The sequence below is a fragment of the Anas platyrhynchos genome, chromosome 7 (assembly GCF_047663525.1).
Source record: "Anas platyrhynchos isolate ZD024472 breed Pekin duck chromosome 7, IASCAAS_PekinDuck_T2T, whole genome shotgun sequence".
Lineage (NCBI taxonomy): Eukaryota > Metazoa > Chordata > Aves > Anseriformes > Anatidae > Anas > Anas platyrhynchos.
The window spans coordinates 16868113-16889212 of record NC_092593.1 but is presented as its reverse complement, the minus strand read 5'-3'; the positions used below and the strand labels follow the sequence as shown (position 1 = coordinate 16889212).

The window sequence follows — 21100 nt, the reverse complement described above, 5'->3', positions numbered from 1 at the left end:
TGCAGACCTGCAAAATGTTACGTGTGTGCTGCCTCCCCTTCTCCTCCTCCTCCTCCTCCTCCTCCTGCTCCTCACATAGCTGTGTCCAGGCTCTGCGGGCAGCAGCAAGCAGGGGCTCTGCCACCTGCGCTACCTCCAACCTGGTTTTCTCATTCTTCCATCAAGGGCTTGCTGAATTCTGACTCACTGATGAAAGAAAAAAATTTCCACTGCTGGATCTCGCTCCTTGAAAATACATCCTTGGGATAAATACACGTTAGCCTTTTGTTGGGCTTGTCATTACACCTTCTGCTTGTTTCCCAGTCAAACACGACGTCAGTTGGGTGACTTTCCACAGCCCCGATGATCCGGCTGATCGCTGCTGCCCGGCTTTATCCAGCTGCTCTGCAGCGTTTCCAAAAGGCTCAGACATCTGTTCGGTGCTCTCAGATGGGAGGTGCGTGGCTCGGAATCGCTCATGGCTCCCTCGTCACTCGCTGCCAGCCTGCTCCTAGCAGAACAGCAGCTGAATGATATTTTTTCACCACGAGCACGCATTCACAGCGATGATGAATCAGTGCAGTCTCACCCCTAGCTCCCTACCAGCAGCAGATCCCGGCACCTCTCGGAGACGTATCGCATCATTTAGCACCCCGAGGTGCCAGGGGATTATCAAACAAATCTTCCGAGGCTGGGTGAACTGCCCAAGCCCTGTTGCTCTCCTGAAAGGCCGCTCGCTGCCTAGCTCTGCTGCCTGTGTCCCAACCTGTGCCGCGAAGACTCACGCTATGAACGCCCCAGATTTAATTGGCAAAAGTCGGGACGGTGCCAGGAGACACCCAGCCAGCACCGACGCACTGGCACAGCCTGCACAGCCGCACCGCTGCCGTCAGCCACTCGGCACCTCTCCAGCAGCGAAGGTGACACCGTGCAGGTGACTCAGGCACACAGAAGGACCCTTGTGAGCGGGGGATTTACGTCCAGCTTTCGGCTTTCCGCCTGAGCTGCGAGATGACAGCGCCTTTCAGTGACAACTCATTAAGGCAGAGGCGGGGCTGGCTCTGCAGCACGGTGGATGCTGCAAATATTTGGCAGGGGGTAGGATGGAGCAGACATCACTGAGTCCCAGCAAAGAAAATACCCAGTAAATAACCCCCCCGTGAGGTTCCTGGAAGCCCCCCTGCCAGGAGCAGCCCGGATGGGTGCAGGGGCAGCCTCGCAGCCCTCCCGTGTCCCCTCCGCAGGGGGGGAGCTGGGGATGCTGCCCCTCGGCGGCCCTGCCTCTGCGCCCAGCCTCACCTATGCAAACCGAGGAGAAATACGGGCGATGCACACGAATTTATGCAAAGGCTGCGGGCGGGGCCGCCCGCCCCGAGCCCAGGGTGCCGCCCCCGGTATAAGGCGGCGGCGCGGCCGGGCCGGGCGTGCGGAGCTGCGGCAGCCCCGGGAGAGGCGGTGCGGAGCGGTGCGGAGCAGAGCGGCAGCATGGTGAGTGCTGGGGCGCCCCGAGGAGCCGGGCAGCCCGGGCAGGGCTCCCCCGGGGTGTCCGGGCAGTGGCCGGGGGGGTCCCGCACCCGGCGCGCCCCCCCTGCCCTTGCCGGGGTTCATCCTGTCCCCAGCTCCTGCGCGCACCCAGGCGCGCCCCAGCTCCTCCGAGCACCCCCTGCAGCCCTGGGAGCTGCTGGGCAAGGTGCGGGGAGCCCCGAGTTTTGGCTGAACCCCTCACCGCGCCTCCTCCTCCATCCTCTGACAGCCCCTGGTCCCACGGCGTGCTGGCTTTGCGCCCGGGCTGCCGGGCTCAGGCTGCAACCCCACAGCTGAGCTCTGGGATCCAGCCCCGGCTTCACCCCCTGCCCTGCCGCTGTGGTGCCAGCGTAGGGCGTGCGGAGTGCCCCGGTGCCCTGCCTGCTGCCCCAGGCTTTTTGGGGAGGGAAGGCAGAGCAAGGAGCCTTGTCCTGTGTCTTCTTTCTCGTGGCCACCCCAGGGTGCTTACAGCAGTGTTGGTGTTGGCTGCACGCTTCTGTTGGGGTCCTGGAGTTTCCTCCCCGTTGGCTCGTTGTGATACCAAACCTTTATGGACCTGCTGGGGGGAGGACAGGGGAACTCCTCGTTCCTCTCAGCTTTGGGAAGGAAGGAGAGATGGATTCTGGTCCTCACCAAGGGTACCAACGCTTATCCCTGCCACTGCAGCCTCGGGAGAGCAGCTCCGACAGCTCCCCAGATGCTCAGAGCCAGGGTGTGCGTGCCGTGACCCACACTGCCTCCCGGGGCGGCCGTCGGTGCCGTACCCCTGTGCACAAAATGGCTCCAGCGCCTTCCTGCCAGCTGACTCACAGCGGGGCACTGGCTGCTCTGGAAATCCGGTCTGGTTTGGATGCTCCTCTGCCTCGGCTGTGCCTGATGACGCATCCAACCCTTGGCAACAACAGGACCGAGGCACCGAGTGTTTTGGTGCGCATCGAGAGGGCTGCAGCCTCCGCGGTGCCTCACCTGGAGGGAAGGAGGGGAGGAAGGAGGCTGTAGGACTGACCTCGGCTGCACTTTCCCCAAGGCACCGAGCTGTAGGGGACCCTCCCACATCAGCCCTTCAGCTCAGCTGCAAAGTGAGCTAACGCCTCCCACTCCAGAGCTAATTTAGGGAAGCGGAGCCTCCAAGCATGGCAACCATTCATTGCTGCAAATTCCCCCTGTGCCGGGCTCCTTTCCCAACGCTGCCACCCCCCAGCTCTGGGGTTCAGGCAGTGCTGTGCCACCTCGGCCCGCAGCCCTGCTGTAGGAGCAGCAGATGGCTGGGGGCATGCCAGCTGCTGCGGGACCCCAGCCTCAGCTGCATGAGCGCTCGTGCAGTGGAGAAGGTGCTCCCTGGGTGCTTCCAGGGCTTTGGGAAATGGGTCTCCATCCCCTTGAGGTGGGCAGTGCAGTGATGGGAGACAGAGCACGGGGTTTTGGTCAGGTCAGCAGGCAGGGATGAAGGCACCGTGCTGTAGGGTGGTGTGATATGAACAGGCTTGTGGGGCTCGGGCACCTCAACGCCTGCATTCATGGTCCCTGCTGACCTCTGTCCCATGCTTCCCCCTCCCCAGCGCGAGTGCATCTCCGTCCACGTCGGCCAGGCCGGCGTCCAGATGGGCAACACGTGCTGGGAGCTGTACTGCCTGGAGCACGGCATCCAGCCCGACGGGCAGATGCCCAGCGACAAGACCATCGGCGGGGGGGACGACTCCTTCACCACCTTCTTCTGCGAGACCGGCGCCGGGAAGCACGTCCCGCGGGCCATCTTCGTGGACCTGGAGCCCACCGTGATCGGTGCGTGCCGGGGCTGGGCTGTGTGGCACGGGGGGGCCCCCACTGCCTGCTCTCCTGCTCCATTCTGCGCACCCCAGGTGGGCAGTGATGGTGGTCACTAGTGCTAGGAGCACCCCAGCGTGTCTCCTGCCACCTTCCCCCATGGTGTCTGATATTGTGCTAACCTCTCCTAGATGAGATTCGGGGAGGAGTGTACCGGCAGCTCTTCCACCCCGAGCAGATGATCACCGGCAAGGAGGATGCTGCCAACAACTACGCCCGCGGGCACTACACCATCGGCAAGGAGATCATCGACCAAGTGCTGGACAGGATCCGGAAGCTGGTGGGTAACTGCTGCTGGCGGGGACGTGTCCCCGGGGCTGGGATCCTTCACTGTGATGGAGGTGGGAGCATGCAGCAAGCCCTGCTGTGTGCTGGGAGGGGTCAGCATTAGCCCAAGCAAAACTATGAAACTTCCCTCTAGCAATAGCAGTGCGTGGAAGACTCTCCCTTGTCTCTCCCTGCAGGCTGACCAGTGCACAGGCCTCCAGGGCTTCCTCGTGTTTCGCAGTTTCGGAGGTGGCACCGGCTCCGGATTCACCTCGCTGCTGATGGAGCGACTCTCCGTTGACTACGGCAAGAAGTCCAAGCTCGAGTTCTCCATCTACCCTGCCCCTCAAGTCTCCACTGCTGTGGTGGAGCCCTACAACTCCATCCTCACCACGCACAGTACTTTAGAGCACTCGGACTGTGCCTTCATGGTGGATAATGAAGCCATCTACGACATCTGCCGCAGGAACCTGGACATCGAGCGCCCCACCTACACCAACCTCAACCGCCTCATCAGCCAGGTTGTTTCGTCCATCACCGCCTCCTTGAGGTTTGATGGAGCCCTGAATGTCGACCTGACCGAGTTCCAGACCAATCTGGTGCCCTATCCTCGCATCCACTTCCCCCTGGCCACCTACGCCCCGGTTGTTTCGGCCGAGAGGGCGTATCACGAGCAGCTGTCGGTGGCCGAGATCACCAACTCGTGCTTCGAGCCGGCCAACCAGATGGTGAAGTGCGACCCCCGGCACGGCAAGTACATGGCGTGCTGCCTGCTGTACCGCGGGGACGTGGTGCCCAAGGACGTCAACGCCGCCATCGCCACCATCAAGACCAAGCGCAGCATCCAGTTCGTGGACTGGTGCCCCACGGGCTTCAAGGTGGGCATCAACTACCAGCCGCCCACCGTGGTGCCGGGGGGGGACCTGGCCAAGGTGCAGCGCGCCGTCTGCATGCTGAGCAACACCACGGCCATCGCCGAGGCCTGGGCTCGCCTCGACCACAAGTTCGACCTGATGTACGCCAAGCGCGCCTTCGTGCACTGGTACGTGGGCGAGGGTATGGAGGAGGGCGAGTTCTCCGAGGCGCGCGAGGACATGGCTGCCCTGGAGAAGGACTACGAGGAGGTGGGCCTGGACTCCTACGAGGACGAAGAGGAGGGCGAGGAGTAGAGGCGCCGCAGCCCGACAGGACCTTGCTCCTTTCCGCGGGCCTCCCTTTGCGGGAGCCCTTTGCAATAAACCGTTTGAGAGCCTCCGTGTCTGCCAGTAACCCCCCGGCTGCAGTGGTTTCTTGCCAGGTCAGGCGTGTGCTGAGCGCTGCTGCTGCTGCTGCTGCTGCTGCTATGCTTGCTCCCCATGCTCTGCTCCTGCTCCAGCTCGCTCCCCACGCAGCTCAGAGCCCCGTAGCTGGGGGATGAGGATAGGACACTCAGCATGTTCTGGTTAAAAAACCCAGCCATGTCCAGCAAAGGGATCAGGAGGAAACCTGATGCTCTGATGGGAAAGAAACCTAGCTCTGGTCCTGCATCCAAAGGGCGAGGAAGAAGAGGGAAATGTCTCCCCTTGGAGCAGCCTGCAATAGTTTTGAGTCTTCTCAGTGCGCTCTTGGTCTCTGTGAGCAGGGATTTGGGAAGGCACCCCAGGAGGCTGAACTCAGCTGGAAAGAAGGATTAAAGTAGGAACAGCCTGGCCTTGTTCTTGTGCTGGAGCTGATGCCAGAGGGTTTCAAAGGAGCCCCCCTGACTTTCGGTTCCATTTTATGCCTCTCCTATGGTAGTTTCTGGGGGTGCCATAGGCACATCCTGATGGAGCAGCTCCCTTCTTCCCTCCTTGTCAGCACAGGGCAGTGCTGCTGCCAGCCTTTTCCTCGCACCCACGGGCTCTGGCTCTCCATCACGCAGTGCCTCTGCCTGCCCCCAGCCTGGCTCTGCCACTGCCCTCACGCTGAGACCTCTCCCTGTGCTGCCTGGTGCCCAAACATCCAAGCGTCGTCTCCTTCCTCCAGCTGCAAACGGGAGATTTGTGTTACCCATTATCCAGCACGCTGGGATTAATTTTCCCTGCTTATCGCTTACGCTCCAGCTACGCTGACCCCCGGGGGCTGTCCTCCGCTGCTCTCCTCCTCCCGGCATGCACCCGTGTCCGCTGGAGGGGAAAGTGTGAGCCAGCAGCGGGCCGCACCGATTCCTGGAGCGGGGCCAGGCGCACGTCCCAATGCGCAGGACAGCCCCGTGGCTCCTGGCGCTGTGCCCCCTGTCCGGAGCGCCAGGCTCAGACCGAGGGGTGCCAGCCGCTGCGCCAGGGCAGGAGCTGCTGCCCCTCGTGCTGGGCTCTGCTCCCCACGGCTCCTTGCCAAGGTCTGGGTGTGGGGCGAGGAAGGACCCTGCTTCCCCAGGAGTGATCCCACTGCATCGGTAACTTCTCCCCGTGCCTTCAGAGAGACCTGACTGCTGCCAGAAGCGCAAAAGACACAACCACAGCTCCTCTTCCTTTTATTTTTATTTCCTTTTTCTGAAGGCCAGCCTGCACCTCTGCCTTAGACCCCGCTGCAGGGGGTACCCAGCAGTTTCTCCTGGCACATTCCCAGGTAGCAGAGCCCCTGTCCCCAAGGGCAGGGAGTGCTGTGTGAGACCGTGTCCTGGCGGCAAGGACAGAGCCCTCTCCCTGCCCTGCTCAGTGCACAAGGCTGCAGTGCTGGGCTCTGCTTTTCCCCAGCCAGCCGGGCTGGCAGTGGCTCACCCATCCCCAGCAGCAGCACCAGCCCTGGCCCCGGGGGGGCTGCACTCCCCCCGAGGGGTTTCTCTGTGTGCGGGCACAAGGAGTCACTCTGATAACCCTCAGGGAAGGGCAGCCCCTGGCCAGAGGACCCCCAAGTGCTGAGATGGCCACGGGCTGTTTTGGGGCACCCCGGTCTCCAAACCCAGTCCTCATCTCTCACTTGTTTCTCTTCTTTTCTCCTGCTCTGGGGACCCAGGTGCCACAGCCCTGGAGTTCTGGGGGTGGGGGGTGAGCTCCCAGCAGAGCTTGGGGTGAGGGGGGCTGGTGGCCGAGCAGTTATGGGGCTGCTGCACCTGCCCCGTGGCCGAGCCCTGCCTGCTGATGCCCACAGCCCCGGCACCCTGAGATCCCCCCCATGGGTGCGCAGGGACCCAGGCGGGCTCCCGCTGCCCCGGGGGAGCTCCCTCCCTCCCTCCCTCCCCACACGCAAATGTACCCAAATGAGGGGGGCGTGGCGGCACCAGACCCCTCCCCGCTATAAGAAGTTCCCTGCGGCGGGGATTGCAGCAGCCGCAGCTCCGCACCGAGCCCCGCCGCACCGAGCCGCCGGGACAGCCCGGGTCCCCCCCCAGCAGCATGGTGAGTGCGCACCGGGCACCGGGCACGACAGGAGGGGCGCCCCGGGAGCGGCGGGGGCGCACGGCGGAGCCCCCGCCACGCGTCCCCTCCTTCCCTACCGTGACCTTGGGCAGCCCCACCGGGACCTGCCCGGGGGCAGCCGCCCCCCGCCGCTCCGGGGTTCCCCCCGGGGTCCCCCCGGTGTCCCCCAGGTCCCGTCCCCGCTGCCCTCGCGGAGGGGGCTCCTGTTTGGAGGGGGCGGCCGCGACCCCTCCGGTGGCGCCCGGTGCGCGGTGGCGGCGGACGGACGGGGACAGGTGCCGGGGGGAGGCGACAGCCGGGCACCGGGGCGGGGGGCAAGGCTCGGTCCCCCCCGCTGCCCCGGGGGGTTCCCGTCGGGGCTGGGAGCGGGGGGCTCGCCCCGTCCCGTCCCGTCCCGTCCCGTCCCGTCCCAGGGGGCTGTGGCGGTGGCGGTGCGGGCAGGGGCCGCTGGCCAAAGCGGGCGACCGCCTGCGCCCTGTCCCGGGGGCCCGGGGCTATATTTAGAGTCCCGGCGGGGGCCGGGGCCGTGCCAGCAGCCGCAGCGCCCTGCCCCGGGCCGGCCCCGCTGCCCTTTGGCCCCGGCCCCCCCCGGCACCGTGCCCCAGGGCTGGAGCCCTTCGCCCTCCCCAGGGTGCCCGCGGCGGTGCCGCACCGTCCCCGGCCCCAAAACTGTGCCAGAGCCGGGGCAGGGGTGCCAGGGAGCCACCAGCATGGCCCCTGCCCGCTGCCCACCCCAGGGCTTTGCAGCTTGGGGACAGGGCTGTGTGACCCCAGGGGAGTCCCCTTGCTGCCCCAATACCCCAAAGCCCCCTGCCCAGCCCCAGAGCAGAGATATTTTGGGGTTGCCCTGTGCTGGCTGTGTCTCTGGGACAGGAATGTGCCCACGTCAGCTCGTCGGGCTGCCACGGTGTGGGGAAGGGACTGGGGCTGCCGGGGCAGCGTGAGCGTGGCTGGCGGCACGCAGCGGTGCTGGGGCCACCGGGAGGAACGCCAGGTCCCAACCCGAGGGCAGAGTGGGGCCACTCGGCGGCACGTAGCTTGTGCAAGAGGAAGAGGTGCTCCCCGGCGGGTGGCCGTGGGGCTCCGGCACCGTGCAGGGCCCCCCGTGGGGTGGGTTGGAGGGCGCCGTGCCAGGCTCTGACCCTGCCTCCCCTCCCCAGCGCGAGTGCATCTCCGTCCACGTCGGCCAGGCCGGCGTCCAGATGGGCAACACGTGCTGGGAGCTGTACTGCCTGGAGCACGGCATCCAGCCCGACGGGCAGATGCCCAGCGACAAGACCATCGGCGGGGGGGACGACTCCTTCACCACCTTCTTCTGCGAGACAGGCGCCGGGAAGCACGTCCCGCGGGCCATCTTCGTGGACCTGGAGCCCACCGTGATCGGTGCGTGCCGGGGCTGGGCTGTGTGGCACGGGGCTGGGGGAGCAACCAGAGGCAACCCCGCAACCCCAGGAGAAGCCCCAAAGCTCCACGCAGGCTTTATTACCGAAATGTCCTGCAGGCAGTGGTGCTGGGAGCCTCTGCTCTGCACGTGCGTGCGGAGAGAAACCAGCCCAACCGGCACTGCAGCTCCCATGGGTGGGAGAAGCCGAGCTCCTGCTCGGGGAGGTGGCAGCCACCTCCATCTGGAGCACAAACCCGCTGCCTGCGGTGGCCCCGGGTCCTGGGCTGTGCCCCAGGCAGGTGGAGCAGGGAGGAGGATGAGGGAGCAGCAGCCTGCACCAGGCTCAGCTCTCCCCAATCTCTCCTAGACGAGGTGCGGGCTGGGATCTACCGGCAGCTCTTCCACCCCGAGCAGCTCATCACTGGCAAGGAGGACGCTGCCAACAACTATGCCCGTGGGCACTACACCATCGGCAAGGAGATCATCGACCAAGTGCTGGACAGGATCCGGAAGCTGGTGGGTAACTGCTGCTGGTGGGGACGTGTCCCCAGGGCTGGGCTGTGCCGTCCTGCTGGGGGTCAGAGCCCCCTGTGCCCTGGGAGGGGTCTGCAGCTGCTCGTGGCAGGGGTGGAGCAGGGCCTGAAGGACTTCTGGGCAGTCAGGTGTTGACAGGGAGATCAGTGCCAGAGCGATCTCATGCTTCTCTCTCTCCCTGCAGGCTGACCAGTGCACGGGCCTCCAGGGCTTCCTGGTTTTTCATAGCTTTGGAGGCGGCACTGGCTCCGGATTCACCTCGCTGCTGATGGAGCGGCTCTCTGTTGACTACGGCAAGAAGTCCAAGCTTGAGTTCTCCATCTACCCTGCCCCACAGGTCTCCACCGCCGTGGTGGAGCCCTACAACTCCATCCTCACCACCCACACCACCCTGGAGCACTCGGACTGTGCCTTCATGGTGGACAACGAGGCCATCTACGACATCTGCCGCAGGAACCTGGACATCGAGCGCCCCACCTACACCAACCTCAACCGCCTCATCAGCCAGATTGTCTCCTCCATCACCGCCTCGTTGAGGTTTGACGGGGCCCTGAATGTTGACCTGACCGAGTTCCAGACCAACCTGGTGCCCTATCCTCGCATCCACTTCCCCCTGGCCACCTACGCCCCCGTCATCTCCGCGGAGAAGGCCTACCACGAGCAGCTGTCGGTGGCCGAGATCACCAACTCGTGCTTCGAGCCGGCCAACCAGATGGTGAAGTGCGACCCTCGGCACGGCAAGTACATGGCGTGCTGCCTGCTGTACCGCGGGGACGTGGTGCCCAAGGACGTCAACGCCGCCATCGCCACCATCAAGACCAAGCGCAGCATCCAGTTCGTGGACTGGTGCCCCACGGGCTTCAAGGTGGGCATCAACTACCAGCCGCCCACCGTGGTGCCGGGGGGGGACCTGGCCAAGGTGCAGCGCGCCGTCTGCATGCTGAGCAACACCACGGCCATCGCCGAGGCCTGGGCTCGCCTCGACCACAAGTTCGACCTGATGTACGCCAAGCGCGCCTTCGTGCACTGGTACGTGGGCGAGGGCATGGAGGAGGGCGAGTTCTCCGAGGCGCGCGAGGACATGGCTGCCCTGGAGAAGGACTACGAGGAGGTGGGCCTGGACTCCTACGAGGACGAGGAGGAGGGCGAGGAGTAGAGGCGCCGCGGCCCGACAGGACCTTGCTCCTTTCCGCGGGCCTCCCTTTGCGGGAGCCCTTTGCAATAAACCCTTTGAGAGCCTCCGTGTCTGCCAGTAACCCCCCGGCTGCAGTGGTTTCTTGCCAGGTCAGCTGTGTGCTGAGCGCTGCTGCTGCTGCTGCTGCTGCTATGCTTGCTCCCCATGCTCTGCTCCTGCTCCAGCTCGCTCCCCACGCAGGTAAGTGTCCCCAGGGCTGCACTGCACATCCCGTACCGCTCCCTGGTCCGGGCAGGGTGGGTACCGCTTCCCCCTGTGGATGGCCCTGCATCGTACCTCGAGCCCAGAGGAGCAGATTCAGCCTGAGAGGACAACATCTGCGGCTGCTGGGACATCCCCCACGTGCAGCCAGAGGGGTGGGTGGGCTGGGCTGGAAGGAGGGAGCAGCCCTGTGCCCCTGCAGCCACAGCAGAGGGCGAGGGCCGTGCCCAAGCTCTGCGGTGCATCAGGCGCACACTGTGAGGGCATCCAGCCTGTCAGTCCCTGTGGCTGTGTTACTGCCGTGTTGTGGTGGAGGATTAAAGGAGGGGAATGCTCCCTGTGAAACCACTTGGCTGCACTGTTTATTTTTTTTTCCCCCCTGCCTGTGGGCATTGCACCTGCCATGTGTCCCGGTGAGCCCTCCCAGCTGCTCGGCTGCGGGTGCTCGTAGCGCTGGGGTGTTTGCAGAGCAGGCCCTGCTGTCCCAGGGCTGTCCTTGCCCCATAAAGCTGGGCTGCTGCTCCTTCTGCCCATTCCCTGCCCCCTTCCCCTGCTGGTGCTGCCTCGGAGGGCCTGCACAGCAGTGCCCAGCCCCAGCTGTGGACGGGAGCTTTGTGTTAACTCTCATCCAGCAGGCACGCTGCGGCTGGAGATTAATTTTCCCTGCTTAATGCTAATGCTGTGGCTGCGCCGACCTGCCAGGGCTGTCCTCACGTGCCCTTCCCCTCCAGCAGCGCCTGCGGGCTCTGGCTGCCTGCTCAACCCAGAACTCACATCCCAATCACCCCATGCCCCGGCAGGAACAGGGACACCATCCACACCTCTGCAATAAAGAACATCCTTTACTCAAAACACAAGGCAACGTAGGCGCTGAGGGCGGCGGTGGAGCAGGCGCCGTGTCTCGCCTGCCCCCTGCCTCGCTCCAGCACCAGGCTGGGCCCCGACCACGGCTCTGCCCTGGGCAGGAGTGCCCCCTCGGGGTGCCATGCTGAACACCCTGCTCCTCCGGAAGCGCCTGTGTTTAGCAGCAGGTCGTGTGTACCAGTCCTGGGGCTCGGCCCTGGGCTGTGTGAGCCCCCAGCAGCAGCGTTTGGGGCGCACACCCCCAGCACACCGCCAAAGGCCACGCTTCAAGTCCAACACACCTCCAGCACGGAGCAGCTCTCCCCTGGGTGCAGAAATCCCTCTGAAACAAGCCCTGCAGGGAAGCAGGGCTGAGGGCAGCTGCTCCTCTCCTGGCTCGGCCTGTGCCGCCGCGGGGTGGGCTGTGCTCAGATGCACGTGGTGACCTGGCCGGCCGGCACGGGCTGCAGCTCCTCCAGCTGCTGCAGGACCTCGTCGATGCTGGGCCGCTCCTGGGGGTTCACTGCCATCATGGAGCACAGCAGGCGGTGCAGGGCGGCCGAGTACCTGCGGGGAGAGAGGGAGAGGGCTCAGCATGGCCCTGCCGTGGGGAGCGGGACCTGCCCCCCCCCACCCCGCTGCCTCACCTGGAAGATGGGGGCACGGCGATGGGGTTCTGCACCGCCAGAGCCACGCTGTCGCCCTTCTGGAAGACCATGTCGTAGGGGCCCTCCCCGAACATCATGCAGTACAGCACACAGCCTAGGGACTGCAGCGTGTCGGGGTCAGGGCAGCCCCACACCGCACGGCATGGGGATGGGGCTGGGGGCCAGACCCTTACCCAAATATCCGTGCGCTCGTCTATGACGCACTGGCTGGGCACTGTGAAGAGCTCCGGGGCTCGGTAGGAGATGGTGCAGCGCTGGGCAGCCCAGTCCTGCGGAGAGGCAGAGGGGAGTGAAGGGATGAAGGGCTCGGGGCAGGGCTGCTCCCCCCATATGGGGCACCCACCTGCACGGCCATGGCCTCCCGAGAGCTGTTGACTTCGATGCGGGCCCGGTTCATGGAACCAAGGTCCATCAGCACGGGCCGGTCGTCCTCATCCAGCAGCACGTTGGTGGGCTTGAGGTCCCTGCGGGGAGGGGGGGGAAAGTCACCGGGTGCCCTCCAGCCCCCCAGCTGTTGGCAGGGCAGGGCTGTGGGCCCCTACCTGTGCGCGTAGCCCTTGCTGTGGATGGCCTGCAGCCCGCAGCAGATGCCGTGGAGGATGTGGAGGACGCGCTGCTCCGGCATGGAGACCCCTTTCTCTCGCAGCGCCTCCACCTCACCCCAGAGGGTCCCCCCCTGCCAAAAGCAAGCAGCCGCTCGCCCCCACCGCCCCGCCGTGCGCCCAGGGGCCGGGGGCGGCGGCAGCACCCTGCTCACCTGCACGTAGGGCAGCAGCAGCCAGGCCTCGTGCTTGGCACCCTTCTCCAGCAGGCAGTGCGCCTCCAGCCGCAGGACGTTGGGGTGCCGCAGCAGCCCGTGCATCTCCGCCTCGCGCAGGGCGGCCTGCCGGTCCTCGGCGTCGTGGCAGGCGATGCGCTTCAGGGCGTACAGCCGCCCGTCGCGCAGCCCCTCCACCAGGTCCACGCAGCTGAAGCCCCTGCGGGGGGGAACCGAGCACCGTTTGGGGTGGGCAACCCCCAGGGCAGGGGAGCAGGGGGTGCCCTTTTTGGGGTGCCCTTCATGGGATGCCCTTTATAGGGTGCCTTTTATGGGGTGCCCTTTATGGGGTACCCCCCTCCCCGCAGCCCTCCCCGGCCCCCTGCGGGCTCGGGACCCCCCCAAACGCAGCCCCCCCCCCCCCCCGGTGCGCACCCCTCGGCCAGGCGGTGCAGCAGCAGGTAGCGCGCGCCCCCGATGCTGACGGTGCCGCGCGCGCACACGCACAGCGCCTGCCCCATCGTCCGTGCGCGTCATCGCCGCGGGCCGCGCGTCACCGGCGCGCCACCGCCTGCGGGGGGCGGGGCCAGTTGGGAAAGGGGGCGGGGTTTGGGGAAATGGGCGGGGTTTGGGGGGAAAGGGGGCGGGGTTTGGGAGGAGGGGGCGGGGCCAAGGGGGTGGGCGCGCCATTGTGAGCCCCCCGCGGGGAACGGGGAGAGCGGGGCCCGGCTCCGCACCGCGCCCTGCCCGGTGCTATGGGGCTGCCGGGCATCGTCCTGCTGCTGCTGGCTGCGGGGCTGCTGCGTGCCCAGGTCGGTGCAGGACCCCAAAACCCCCAGACCCCAAAGCCCCTCGATCCCCACACTCCTGCACCTAAATCCCATAGACCCCCAACCCCTACACCCTAATCCCATAGACCCCCAACCCCCTGCACCCTAATCCCGTAGACCCCAATCCCCCTGCACCCCAACTCCCTGCACCCCAACCCCTTTAGATTCCCAGTCCCATAGACCCCCAACCCCCTGCACCACAAACCCCTGCACCACAAACCCCCTAGACTCCCAATCCCATAGACCCCCAACCCCTGCACCCTAATCCCATAGACCCCCAACCCCTACACCCTAATCCCATAGACCCCAATCCCCCTACACCCCAAACCCTTTAGACTCCCAGTCCCCTAGACCCCCACCCCCTGCACCCTAATCCCATAGACCCCCAACCCCCTGCACCCTAATCCCGTAGACCCCAATCCCCCTGCACCCCAACTCCCTGCACCCCAACCCCTTTAGATTCCCAGTCCCCTAGACCCCCAACCCCTGCACCCTAATCCCATAGACCCCAATCCCTCTGCACACCAACTCCCTGCACCCCAACCCCTTTAGATTCCCAGTCCCCTAGACCCCCAACCCCTGCACCCTAATCCTATAGACCCCCAACCCCCTGCACCCCAACCCCCTGCACCCCAACCCCTTTAGACTCCCAGTCCCCTAGATCCCCAGCCCCTGCACCCTAATCCCATAGACTCCCAACCCCTGCACCCTAATACCATAGACCCCTGACCCCCTGCACCCCACCCCCCTGCACCCCAACCCCTAACCATCTCCTCCCATATGGCCCTGCCACTCACCCCGTGTTGAGGAAGGGTCCTCGGGGTCCGTGCAGGGGGTTTTGGGGTTGCCCAGCCCTGCCTCTCCTCGCAGCCCACCGCCCCGGCGCGCTCCTTCCAGCTGGACTACGAGCACGACTGCTTCCTTAGGGACGGCGTCCCTTTCCGCTACGTCTCGGGCAGCATCCACTATGCCCGCGTCCCGCGCCCCGCCTGGCGCGACCGGCTGCTCAAGATGTACATGAGCGGGCTCAACGCCCTGCAGGTGTAAGTGCCGGGGCGACTCCTCACCCCAAAACCGGGTTACCCGGTCACCAGGAGGGGGATCAGCCCGTACGCTGAGCTCTGGGACCCCTGGGATTCCCCTGCCTGGCCCCGTCTCCCCCAGCTACGTGCCCTGGAACTACCACGAGCCGCTGCCGGGGGTGTATGACTTCGCTGGGGACCGGGACGTGGAAGCCTTCCTGGACCTGACGGCGGAGCTGGGGCTCCTGGTGATCCTGCGCCCGGGGCCCTACATCTGTGCCGAGTGGGAGATGGTGAGCCCTGGCCCCATGGCCCCGTGCTGGGGGTGAGGGGTGGTCGGGGGGGTTCAGCGGGGGTCGCCCACTTTTGGGGCTCTCCGAGCAGTTTGTCTGTCTCTCCTTCTGTCATGCGTGTTCCCCTAGGGCGGCCTGCCTGCATGGCTGCTGTGGCAATCAGACATCGTCCTGCGCTCCTCCGACCCCGGTGAGCCTCAGTGTGGGGCTGGAGCAGCAGTGCTGCCCCCCCCTCCCAGTGCCCCCCCCCGATTATTTCCATCTGCTGGGCCAGGGGGGCTGCAGTTGGGCTGAGCTGCGCCCTGTCCCCCCAGCCTTCCTGGCAGCCGTCGACTCCTGGCTCCACGTCCTGCTCCCCAAAATCAAGCCTCGGCTCTACCAGAACGGAGGGAACATCATCAGCGTGCAGGTGGGGTGCTGCGGGGCTGCCCCCAGGATGGGGGGGAGCTGGGTGCCCATCGGGGCCTGGCTGCATGGTGCCTGGCTCACAGGTGGAGAACGAATACGGGAGCTACTACGCCTGCGACTACAACTACCTGCGGCACCTGCTGGGCTCCTTCCGAGCGCTGCTGGGCAGCGAGGTGCTGCTCTTCACCACCGACGGTGCGCAGGCGGAGGAGCTGCGCTGCGGCACCCTGCAGGGGCTCTACGCCACCGTCGACTTCGGGCCAGGTGCCTCCGGGGTGGAGGAGAGGGGGCAGCGGGGTCCCGTACCCCTCCTGCTCCAACCTCCCTTCTTCTTCCCCGTGCAGGCTCCAATTTGACGGAGGCGTTCGGTGCGCAGCGCGGCGTCGAGCCGAGGGGCCCCTTGGTGAGGCACCACGGGAGGGGGCGAGCTGGGGGACTGGGCTGCCTGGGGAGGGGGTCCCCAGGCCTGGTGACAGCCCCGTGCCCCCCAGGTGAACTCCGAGTACTACACGGGCTGGCTGGACTACTGGGGGGGCACGCACGCCAGCACCAGCGCCACGCAGGTGGCCCGGGGACTCGCCGACATGCTGCGGCTGGGGGCCAACGTCAACATGTAAGTAGCCAGCTGGGGTGGGGGGCACAGCATGGGCCCCGGGGGGCTGTGGGGGGGGTCTGGGTCAGTGTGTGTGCTGAGCACACTCGTTTGGTGTCCCGCAGGTACATGTTCCACGGGGGCACCAACTTCGCCTACTGGAGCGGTGAGTGGGGGCACAGTGGTACTGGGGTGGGGGGCTTTCCTTGGCAGGTGACCCCTGTGGGGTTGGCTGGCCCCCAGCCCCAGCTTGTCCCCCTGGGGACTCCTTTTGTCCCTGGGCAGGGACCCTGAGCCCCCCAGTGCTGGGTCGTGCCCCCACTGTGTTGCAGCCAGCCCGGGGCTGGGGGCCAGGCTGTGCTGGAGAGCCCCTTCCTGCAGCGCCCATCGCTTCCCTGGCCAGGTGCTGACTTAAAGGCCCAGTACAAACCAGTGACCACCAGTTACGACTATGATGCGCCGCTCTCGGAGGCCGGCGACCCCACAGAGAAGCTGTTTGCCATCCGCACGGTCATCAGCCAGGTGCTGAGCAGGGCAGAAGGGGGAAGCAGCGGGCACGGGAGGACCTGGCGGGGCAGGGACATCTCCCTGCTGGTCCCAGGGCCACCTCAGCCCCACGGGCCCCCTGACAGCCCGCCCTTCAGTTCCAGCCCCTGCCCGCGGGCCCCATGCCCCCCGCCACCCCCAAGTATGCCTACGGCCAGGTGGATCTGCGCAAGGTGAGTGTGGGCTCTGGGGGCTGTGTGGCCCCTGCCCGGCGCTGCCCGGCTGCCCAGCTGCCCTCCCTCCCTGCAGTACGCTGATCTCCTGGATGTCCTGGATGTCCTGTCCCCCTCTGGGCCCATCCGCAGCCAGTTCCCCCTCACCTTCGAGGCCATAAAGCAGGTGAGGGGCTGGGTGCGCTGGGGCGCATCGAGGGAGACCCTGGGGTGGGGGAAAGGGGCTCACAGCAGCCCCCTTCCCCTGTCTGTGCTGCCCTGCAGACCCACGGCTTCGTGCTGTACCACACGCAGCTGCCCCACAACGTCCCGGCCCCAACCCCACTGAGCGCTCCTCCCCACGGTGTCTGCGACCGCGGCTACGTGATGCTGCAGAAGGTGGGGTGCCTTGGGGAGGGACGTGCTGGGCCAGGACCTCGGGGACAGGCAGGGTGCTGAGAGCCCCACTGAGCCCCCGAGGGGCACCCCAATGTCCCATTTATGTCCCCTTGGGGGCAGCCTTGTGCTGGCTCTGGGGGGAGAAGGCAGCGGGACGGTGTGCTGGCAGCGTGTGGGGTGGTGGGGCTGGGGTGCAGCGCTGACCCTGTGCCTGCAGGAGTACCAGGGGACGCTGGAGCGGGACGGGCAGAGCACGCTGCCTGTGACCGGCAGGGCAGGGGACGCGCTGGACGTGCTCCTGGAGAACATGGGCAGGCTCAGCTTCGGGGCCAACTTCAGCGACTTCAAGGTGAGGGGGAACAGCCAAACCCCACACAGACCCCATCCGGGCACCCTGAGCCCTGCTCCCTGCTTAACCTTGCACTATCTCCCCCTTCCTCCGCACCCACCCCATGGTGCCAGGATCGTGCAGCCCCTCCCATGGGATCCTATCCCATTCCCAGGGCAAACCCCACTGCCTCATTTTCCCTCCTCCACCTCAGGGCTTGCTGGGGAACCTCTCCTTGGACTCCAGCCCGCTCAGCAACTGGCTCATCTACCCCCTGGCCATAGACGCTGCCATCCAGCAGGGCTGGCCCCACGCTGCCCTGCCACAACCAAGCAATAGGGGCAGATCGGGGCCAGCCTTCTACACCGGCACCTTTGAGACCCCTGGCATTGCCTGGGACACCTTTGTGAAGTTCCCAGGTTGGAGCAAGGTAAGGTCGAGGAGGGCGGATGAGGGGGTGGAGAGGGGCAGGGCTCAGCCCCGTCTCCCTCTTGCAGGGCCAGCTGTGGATAAACGGCTTCAACCTGGGCCGCTACTGGCCCCGCCGCGGGCCCCAGCAGACCCTCTTTGTGCCTGGCTCAGTCCTGTGTGTCGGCTGCCCCAACAACATCACGGTGCTGGAGCTGGAGGGAGCTCCTCCCAGCCCCTTCCTGCTCTTCCTCGACCAGCCCCTTCTCAACAGCACCCTCAGCCCCAGCACCTGGACTGCGGGATAAATGCGGGGCTGCCGGGCGCTGTCACGTTCCTGGTGTGTGTCTCGTGCACACCATGGTGCGTGGGCGAGGGACGCGAGGACATGGCTGCCCTGGAGAAGGACTACGAGGAGGTGGGCCTGGACTCCTATGAGGACGAAGAGGAGGGCGAGGAGTAGAGGCGCCGCGGCCCGACAGGACCTTGCTCCTTTCCGCGGGCCTCCCTTTGCGGGAGCCCTTTGCAATAAACCCTTTGAGAGCCTCCGTGTCTGCCAGTAACCCCCCGGCTGCAGTGGTTTCTTGCCAGGTCAGGCGTGTGCTGAGCGCTGCTGCTGCTGCTGCAATGCTTCCTCCCTGCTTCCTCAATGCCATGCAGGTGTAAGTGTCAGGACGATTCCTCACCCCAAAACTGGGTAGCCCGGTCACCAGGAGGGGGATCAGCCCATACGCTGAGCTCCCTCATCAGGAGCAACGCTCTACCTGCAACTTTCCTCTGCCCTGAGGGAGAAAATACATGTTTACTGCATGTAGTAAACATGCAGTAGAGCGGTAGTAGAGCAACCCGCTACCATATCCTCTGTGTGACCGAGGGAAAAATGGTGAATTTGTGTTCTTGCCTCAGAAGAGGCATTTATTTGTAGACCACGTTCAGCTGGTGAACAGCAAACCCAGTGAATGGAGAGTAAGGATGAAAAAGTACGTGGTCTGAAAGCCTGCAAAACAAGGCAAATAGGAAAGAGTCTGGTGTGAAGGTCCACTCAGAAGACATGTGCCCGTTCAGGAACATCGACTGCCAGAGCAATGACAACCTGGAAGCAGAAACACCTTGCTCCTTTGGTTGGCTGGTTTTAAAAGAAGTACTCTGGGGTGACAAAAGCCAGCAGGCACTAGTGATAAGCTTTTCATAGGGGGTTGTGGCAGAGCGTGTTTCTCTTTAGGCAGGGGATTTGAGTAACTGATTGTGTTTCTCCTGAAGATCAAGAAGCCACAGTGCTCCCTGAAATGTGGGAGGCTATGCAAACCCAGCAACTCCAGGTGGTGGAACTAAAACCAGAAACAAAGGACTACAGAGAGGCGGCAGAAAGGTTTCTGATGACCACTCGGCTTCTAAAACATGAAAAGGTAAAAGTATAGTATCGTTTCTAAGCATAAATACTTTGATAACAACTCATGAATAACGACTAGTAAATAGTGGAAAAATAAATCCTGTTAGGACTTGTGGGACAAGACTATGAGAAAAGAAGCAGTTTTATCTGCTTTCCTAATTAACTTATGATATGTTTATAATTAATTGTCTGAAGAGGATGCACAAAACTTTCAATACCTGCACAGGTATTTCATGTGATGCTTATGACCTTCAAACCTGTTGCAAAATATCTCCACTCTCAAGAAGAAGCTGCTTGCTTCTGACACCAAGACTTAGGATGCTGAAAACATGCCAGGTAAGGTGATTTTAATGGAAGTGCCTGCGTGTATGGTCTCTGTTCAGGTAGCTACTATGCATTTTTCTCTTCTGCTTATTCCAGTGTCAAAACTCAGCAAGCAGTGGGGATTCCCTATCCAGAAACAAGGGAAAAGCAATTTGCTAATGAAGGCTGCTATTGCTTAGGTCTACACAAATACTCTTTCTAAAAAACTTTCTGTTTGAGCACTACTGACTGTTTGCTTCTGGTAGCGTAGAAGCATGTGCCAGACTGCTTGCCAGTGTGTTAATCCTCAAGAGGGTACCCCTGATTTGAGATGGCTTGATGATGTGAAGCCAGTTTTGACATTATGTTGGTATCCACTAATTTTTTTGCAGTCAAGCTATTAGCTTCAAGCATTAACTACTCCTGAAGTGACAAGGCTACGTACCTCTGCATGTAAGTGTCACTTTTGCATAGGCATCAACTACTGAGCAGTCAAGTTACATGAGAGGTTATTCGGGACGTTTCCCCAAAGAATAAGAGATCAGAGGCAGTAATGCCATCTGTTTTACCAATTTTAATCAGCATCAATTTGATTCTGCATCAAGTTCAGGTATCTGGAGCAAGTCTTAAGCAATTGCTTCTAAAGTTTCATTAGATCACTTTTGCTACAGTAGAGCAGAGCATCTGCTGCCTTAACCCATATGTGCTTGGCAGGTGGGTGTTTTGCAGGTTGCTGGGTCATACACAAAACTATCCCACATCATTTCCCTGTTGCATTTTGGGTTGGGTAATGCTGTCTGTCGTGCTGAAGTCTGGAGTGATGTGCCTAACTTATTTTATAAGGTAGCCTACACGTGCTGTAGCTAGGAGTAGAATCTTGGAACATTGAATTGTTGATACACTGATGCTTTTTATGACAACAAGCTAAAAAAAAAAAAGTCAAAAAAAAAGTCAAAAAAATTTCAAACTCTGCAGATTGAAAGGGTACAGAACCCATTTTTGTGGAAGACCTAAAAAAAAAAAAAAAAAAAAAAGGCATCAAATGGCTGAGAAAAATGTCAGTGGAGATAATGAGAAGCTTTTGTGTCATGGGACAAGTCATTAACCTTAATTAACAACTCTGGATTTAATCAGAGCTATGCTGGAATGCATAATAATGTGAATTTCAACACTGCTCGTTTCGTTGAATAGGGCTAGGAATAACTCATGTCCTTTGTGTAGTCTTGCCTTGTATGCAAAATGTTCTATTTTGTTAAATCTCTCTATTGCCATCATTAGAGCCTGTGAAGCTCTTGGCAGATAAGTGATTGTTATTAATGAAATACACTTTTTTCTTTTTTTTTTTTTTTTCTGACTATAGCTGCAAACTTTGGAAATGGAATGAACTTTGCTGTTAATGCCAGCTATTCTGCCCACTACGTCCATTATAAACCAGATGTGGATGGAAAGAAATACATGCACATGGCTCGAGTACTTGTTGGAGAATGTTCTCAAGAGACAAGAGGATCAGTTACTCCAGCAGCAAAAAGTGCTAGCAATTCCATGGATCTGTTTGATAGCTCAACTGATAACGTAAACAATCCATCCATGTTTATCATATTTAATGATATTCAAGCTTACCCAGAATACCTTATCACTTCTACTAGATGAGCATTTTGATTGCAGCCAAGTTTGCATGTCTCTTCATTTTATAAATCTGTCCTGCACATTAATACATATATAAATATATACACATAATGTGTATGTGTGTGTATATATATATATATAAAATCAGTGAAAACAAATAGTTTTATCAAATTAATTTTTTAAAGCTTCTTTATATTTAAGCAACCTTTGGCAATTTTTGATAGCACTGCCATAGACTACTTTTTTCCAC

At 62.4% G+C, this 21100-nt stretch overlaps 4 protein-coding genes across 7 annotated transcripts; 3 read left to right on the top strand and 1 right to left on the bottom strand.

Annotated features, from left to right (window-relative positions):
* Positions 1 to 1305: 1305 nt before the first annotated feature.
* On the top strand, positions 1306 to 4863 carry LOC101805041 (tubulin alpha-4A chain). The gene is made up of 4 exons (XM_027462331.3): positions 1306 to 1467; positions 3063 to 3285; positions 3459 to 3607; positions 3792 to 4863. The coding sequence occupies exons 1-4, from the start codon at positions 1321 to 1323 to the stop codon at positions 4761 to 4763; spliced, it is 1491 nt and encodes a 496-aa protein (XP_027318132.2). The 5' UTR covers positions 1306 to 1320; the 3' UTR covers positions 4764 to 4863.
* A 1934-nt stretch (positions 4864 to 6797) lies between these two features.
* On the top strand, positions 6798 to 10633 carry LOC101802038 (tubulin alpha-5 chain). Its single transcript, XM_027462332.3, has 4 exons — positions 6798 to 6950; positions 8132 to 8354; positions 8723 to 8871; positions 9074 to 10633. The coding sequence occupies exons 1-4, from the start codon at positions 6948 to 6950 to the stop codon at positions 10043 to 10045; spliced, it is 1347 nt and encodes a 448-aa protein (XP_027318133.3). The 5' UTR covers positions 6798 to 6947; the 3' UTR covers positions 10046 to 10633.
* A 476-nt stretch (positions 10634 to 11109) lies between these two features.
* On the bottom strand, positions 11110 to 13137 carry STK16 (serine/threonine kinase 16). The gene is made up of 7 exons (XM_027462336.3): positions 12989 to 13137; positions 12554 to 12773; positions 12339 to 12472; positions 12140 to 12260; positions 11970 to 12065; positions 11776 to 11897; positions 11110 to 11695 (listed from the first exon to the last, which is right to left on the bottom strand). The coding sequence occupies exons 1-7, from the start codon at positions 13072 to 13074 to the stop codon at positions 11557 to 11559; spliced, it is 918 nt and encodes a 305-aa protein (XP_027318137.3). The 5' UTR covers positions 13075 to 13137; the 3' UTR covers positions 11110 to 11556.
* Positions 13138 to 13205: 68 nt separating this feature from the next.
* GLB1L (galactosidase beta 1 like) lies at positions 13206 to 18094 on the top strand. Of its 4 annotated transcripts, none has more exons than XM_027462326.3 (16): positions 13206 to 13365; positions 14254 to 14426; positions 14548 to 14698; positions 14828 to 14888; positions 15013 to 15107; positions 15190 to 15370; positions 15451 to 15509; positions 15598 to 15719; positions 15824 to 15864; positions 16102 to 16220; positions 16343 to 16417; positions 16494 to 16583; positions 16682 to 16795; positions 17013 to 17144; positions 17338 to 17553; positions 17621 to 18094. In XM_027462326.3, the coding sequence occupies exons 1-16, from the start codon at positions 13309 to 13311 to the stop codon at positions 17837 to 17839; spliced, it is 1905 nt and encodes a 634-aa protein (XP_027318127.3). In that variant the 5' UTR covers positions 13206 to 13308; the 3' UTR covers positions 17840 to 18094. The 4 variants fall into 4 exon arrangements, 3 of the variants coding, with proteins under 3 accessions (XP_027318127.3, XP_071896924.1, XP_071896923.1); XM_072040823.1 differs by having other exon boundaries at positions 13211 to 13365; positions 14281 to 14426; XM_072040822.1 differs by having other exon boundaries at positions 13217 to 13365; positions 14236 to 14426.
* Positions 18095 to 21100: the final 3006 nt, after the last annotated feature.

What these genes read in the sequence shown, in the direction of transcription:
- LOC101805041 (XM_027462331.3), top strand. Translation starts at nt 1,321, where the DNA reads ATGCAAAGGCTGCGGGCGGGGCCGCCCGCCCCGAGCCCAGGGTGCCGC. An exon ending in CGGAGCAGAGCGGCAGCATG is followed by an intron (nt 1,468 to 3,062) that starts GTGAGTGCTGGG and finishes CCCCCTCCCCAG; the next exon opens with CGCGAGTGCATCTCCGTCCA. An exon ending in TGGACAGGATCCGGAAGCTG is followed by an intron (nt 3,608 to 3,791) that starts GTGGGTAACTGC and finishes CTCTCCCTGCAG; the next exon opens with GCTGACCAGTGCACAGGCCT.
- LOC101802038 (XM_027462332.3), top strand. An exon ending in CCTGGAGCCCACCGTGATCG is followed by an intron (nt 8,355 to 8,722) that starts GTGCGTGCCGGG and finishes AATCTCTCCTAG; the next exon opens with ACGAGGTGCGGGCTGGGATC. An exon ending in TGGACAGGATCCGGAAGCTG is followed by an intron (nt 8,872 to 9,073) that starts GTGGGTAACTGC and finishes CTCTCCCTGCAG; the next exon opens with GCTGACCAGTGCACGGGCCT.
- STK16 (XM_027462336.3), bottom strand. Translation starts at nt 13,074, where the DNA reads ATGGGGCAGGCGCTGTGCGTGTGCGCGCGCGGCACCGTCAGCATCGGG. An exon ending in CTGCACCGCCTGGCCGAGGG is followed by an intron (nt 12,774 to 12,988) that starts GTGCGCACCGGG and finishes TCCCCCCCGCAG; the next exon opens with GGGCTTCAGCTGCGTGGACC. An exon ending in ACGAGCGCACGGATATTTGG is followed by an intron (nt 11,898 to 11,969) that starts GTAAGGGTCTGG and finishes GACACGCTGCAG; the next exon opens with TCCCTAGGCTGTGTGCTGTA.
- GLB1L (XM_072040822.1), top strand. Translation starts at nt 13,309, where the DNA reads ATGGGGCTGCCGGGCATCGTCCTGCTGCTGCTGGCTGCGGGGCTGCTG. An exon ending in CAACTTCGCCTACTGGAGCG is followed by an intron (nt 15,865 to 16,101) that starts GTGAGTGGGGGC and finishes TTCCCTGGCCAG; the next exon opens with GTGCTGACTTAAAGGCCCAG. An exon ending in TCCGCACGGTCATCAGCCAG is followed by an intron (nt 16,221 to 16,342) that starts GTGCTGAGCAGG and finishes CCCGCCCTTCAG; the next exon opens with TTCCAGCCCCTGCCCGCGGG.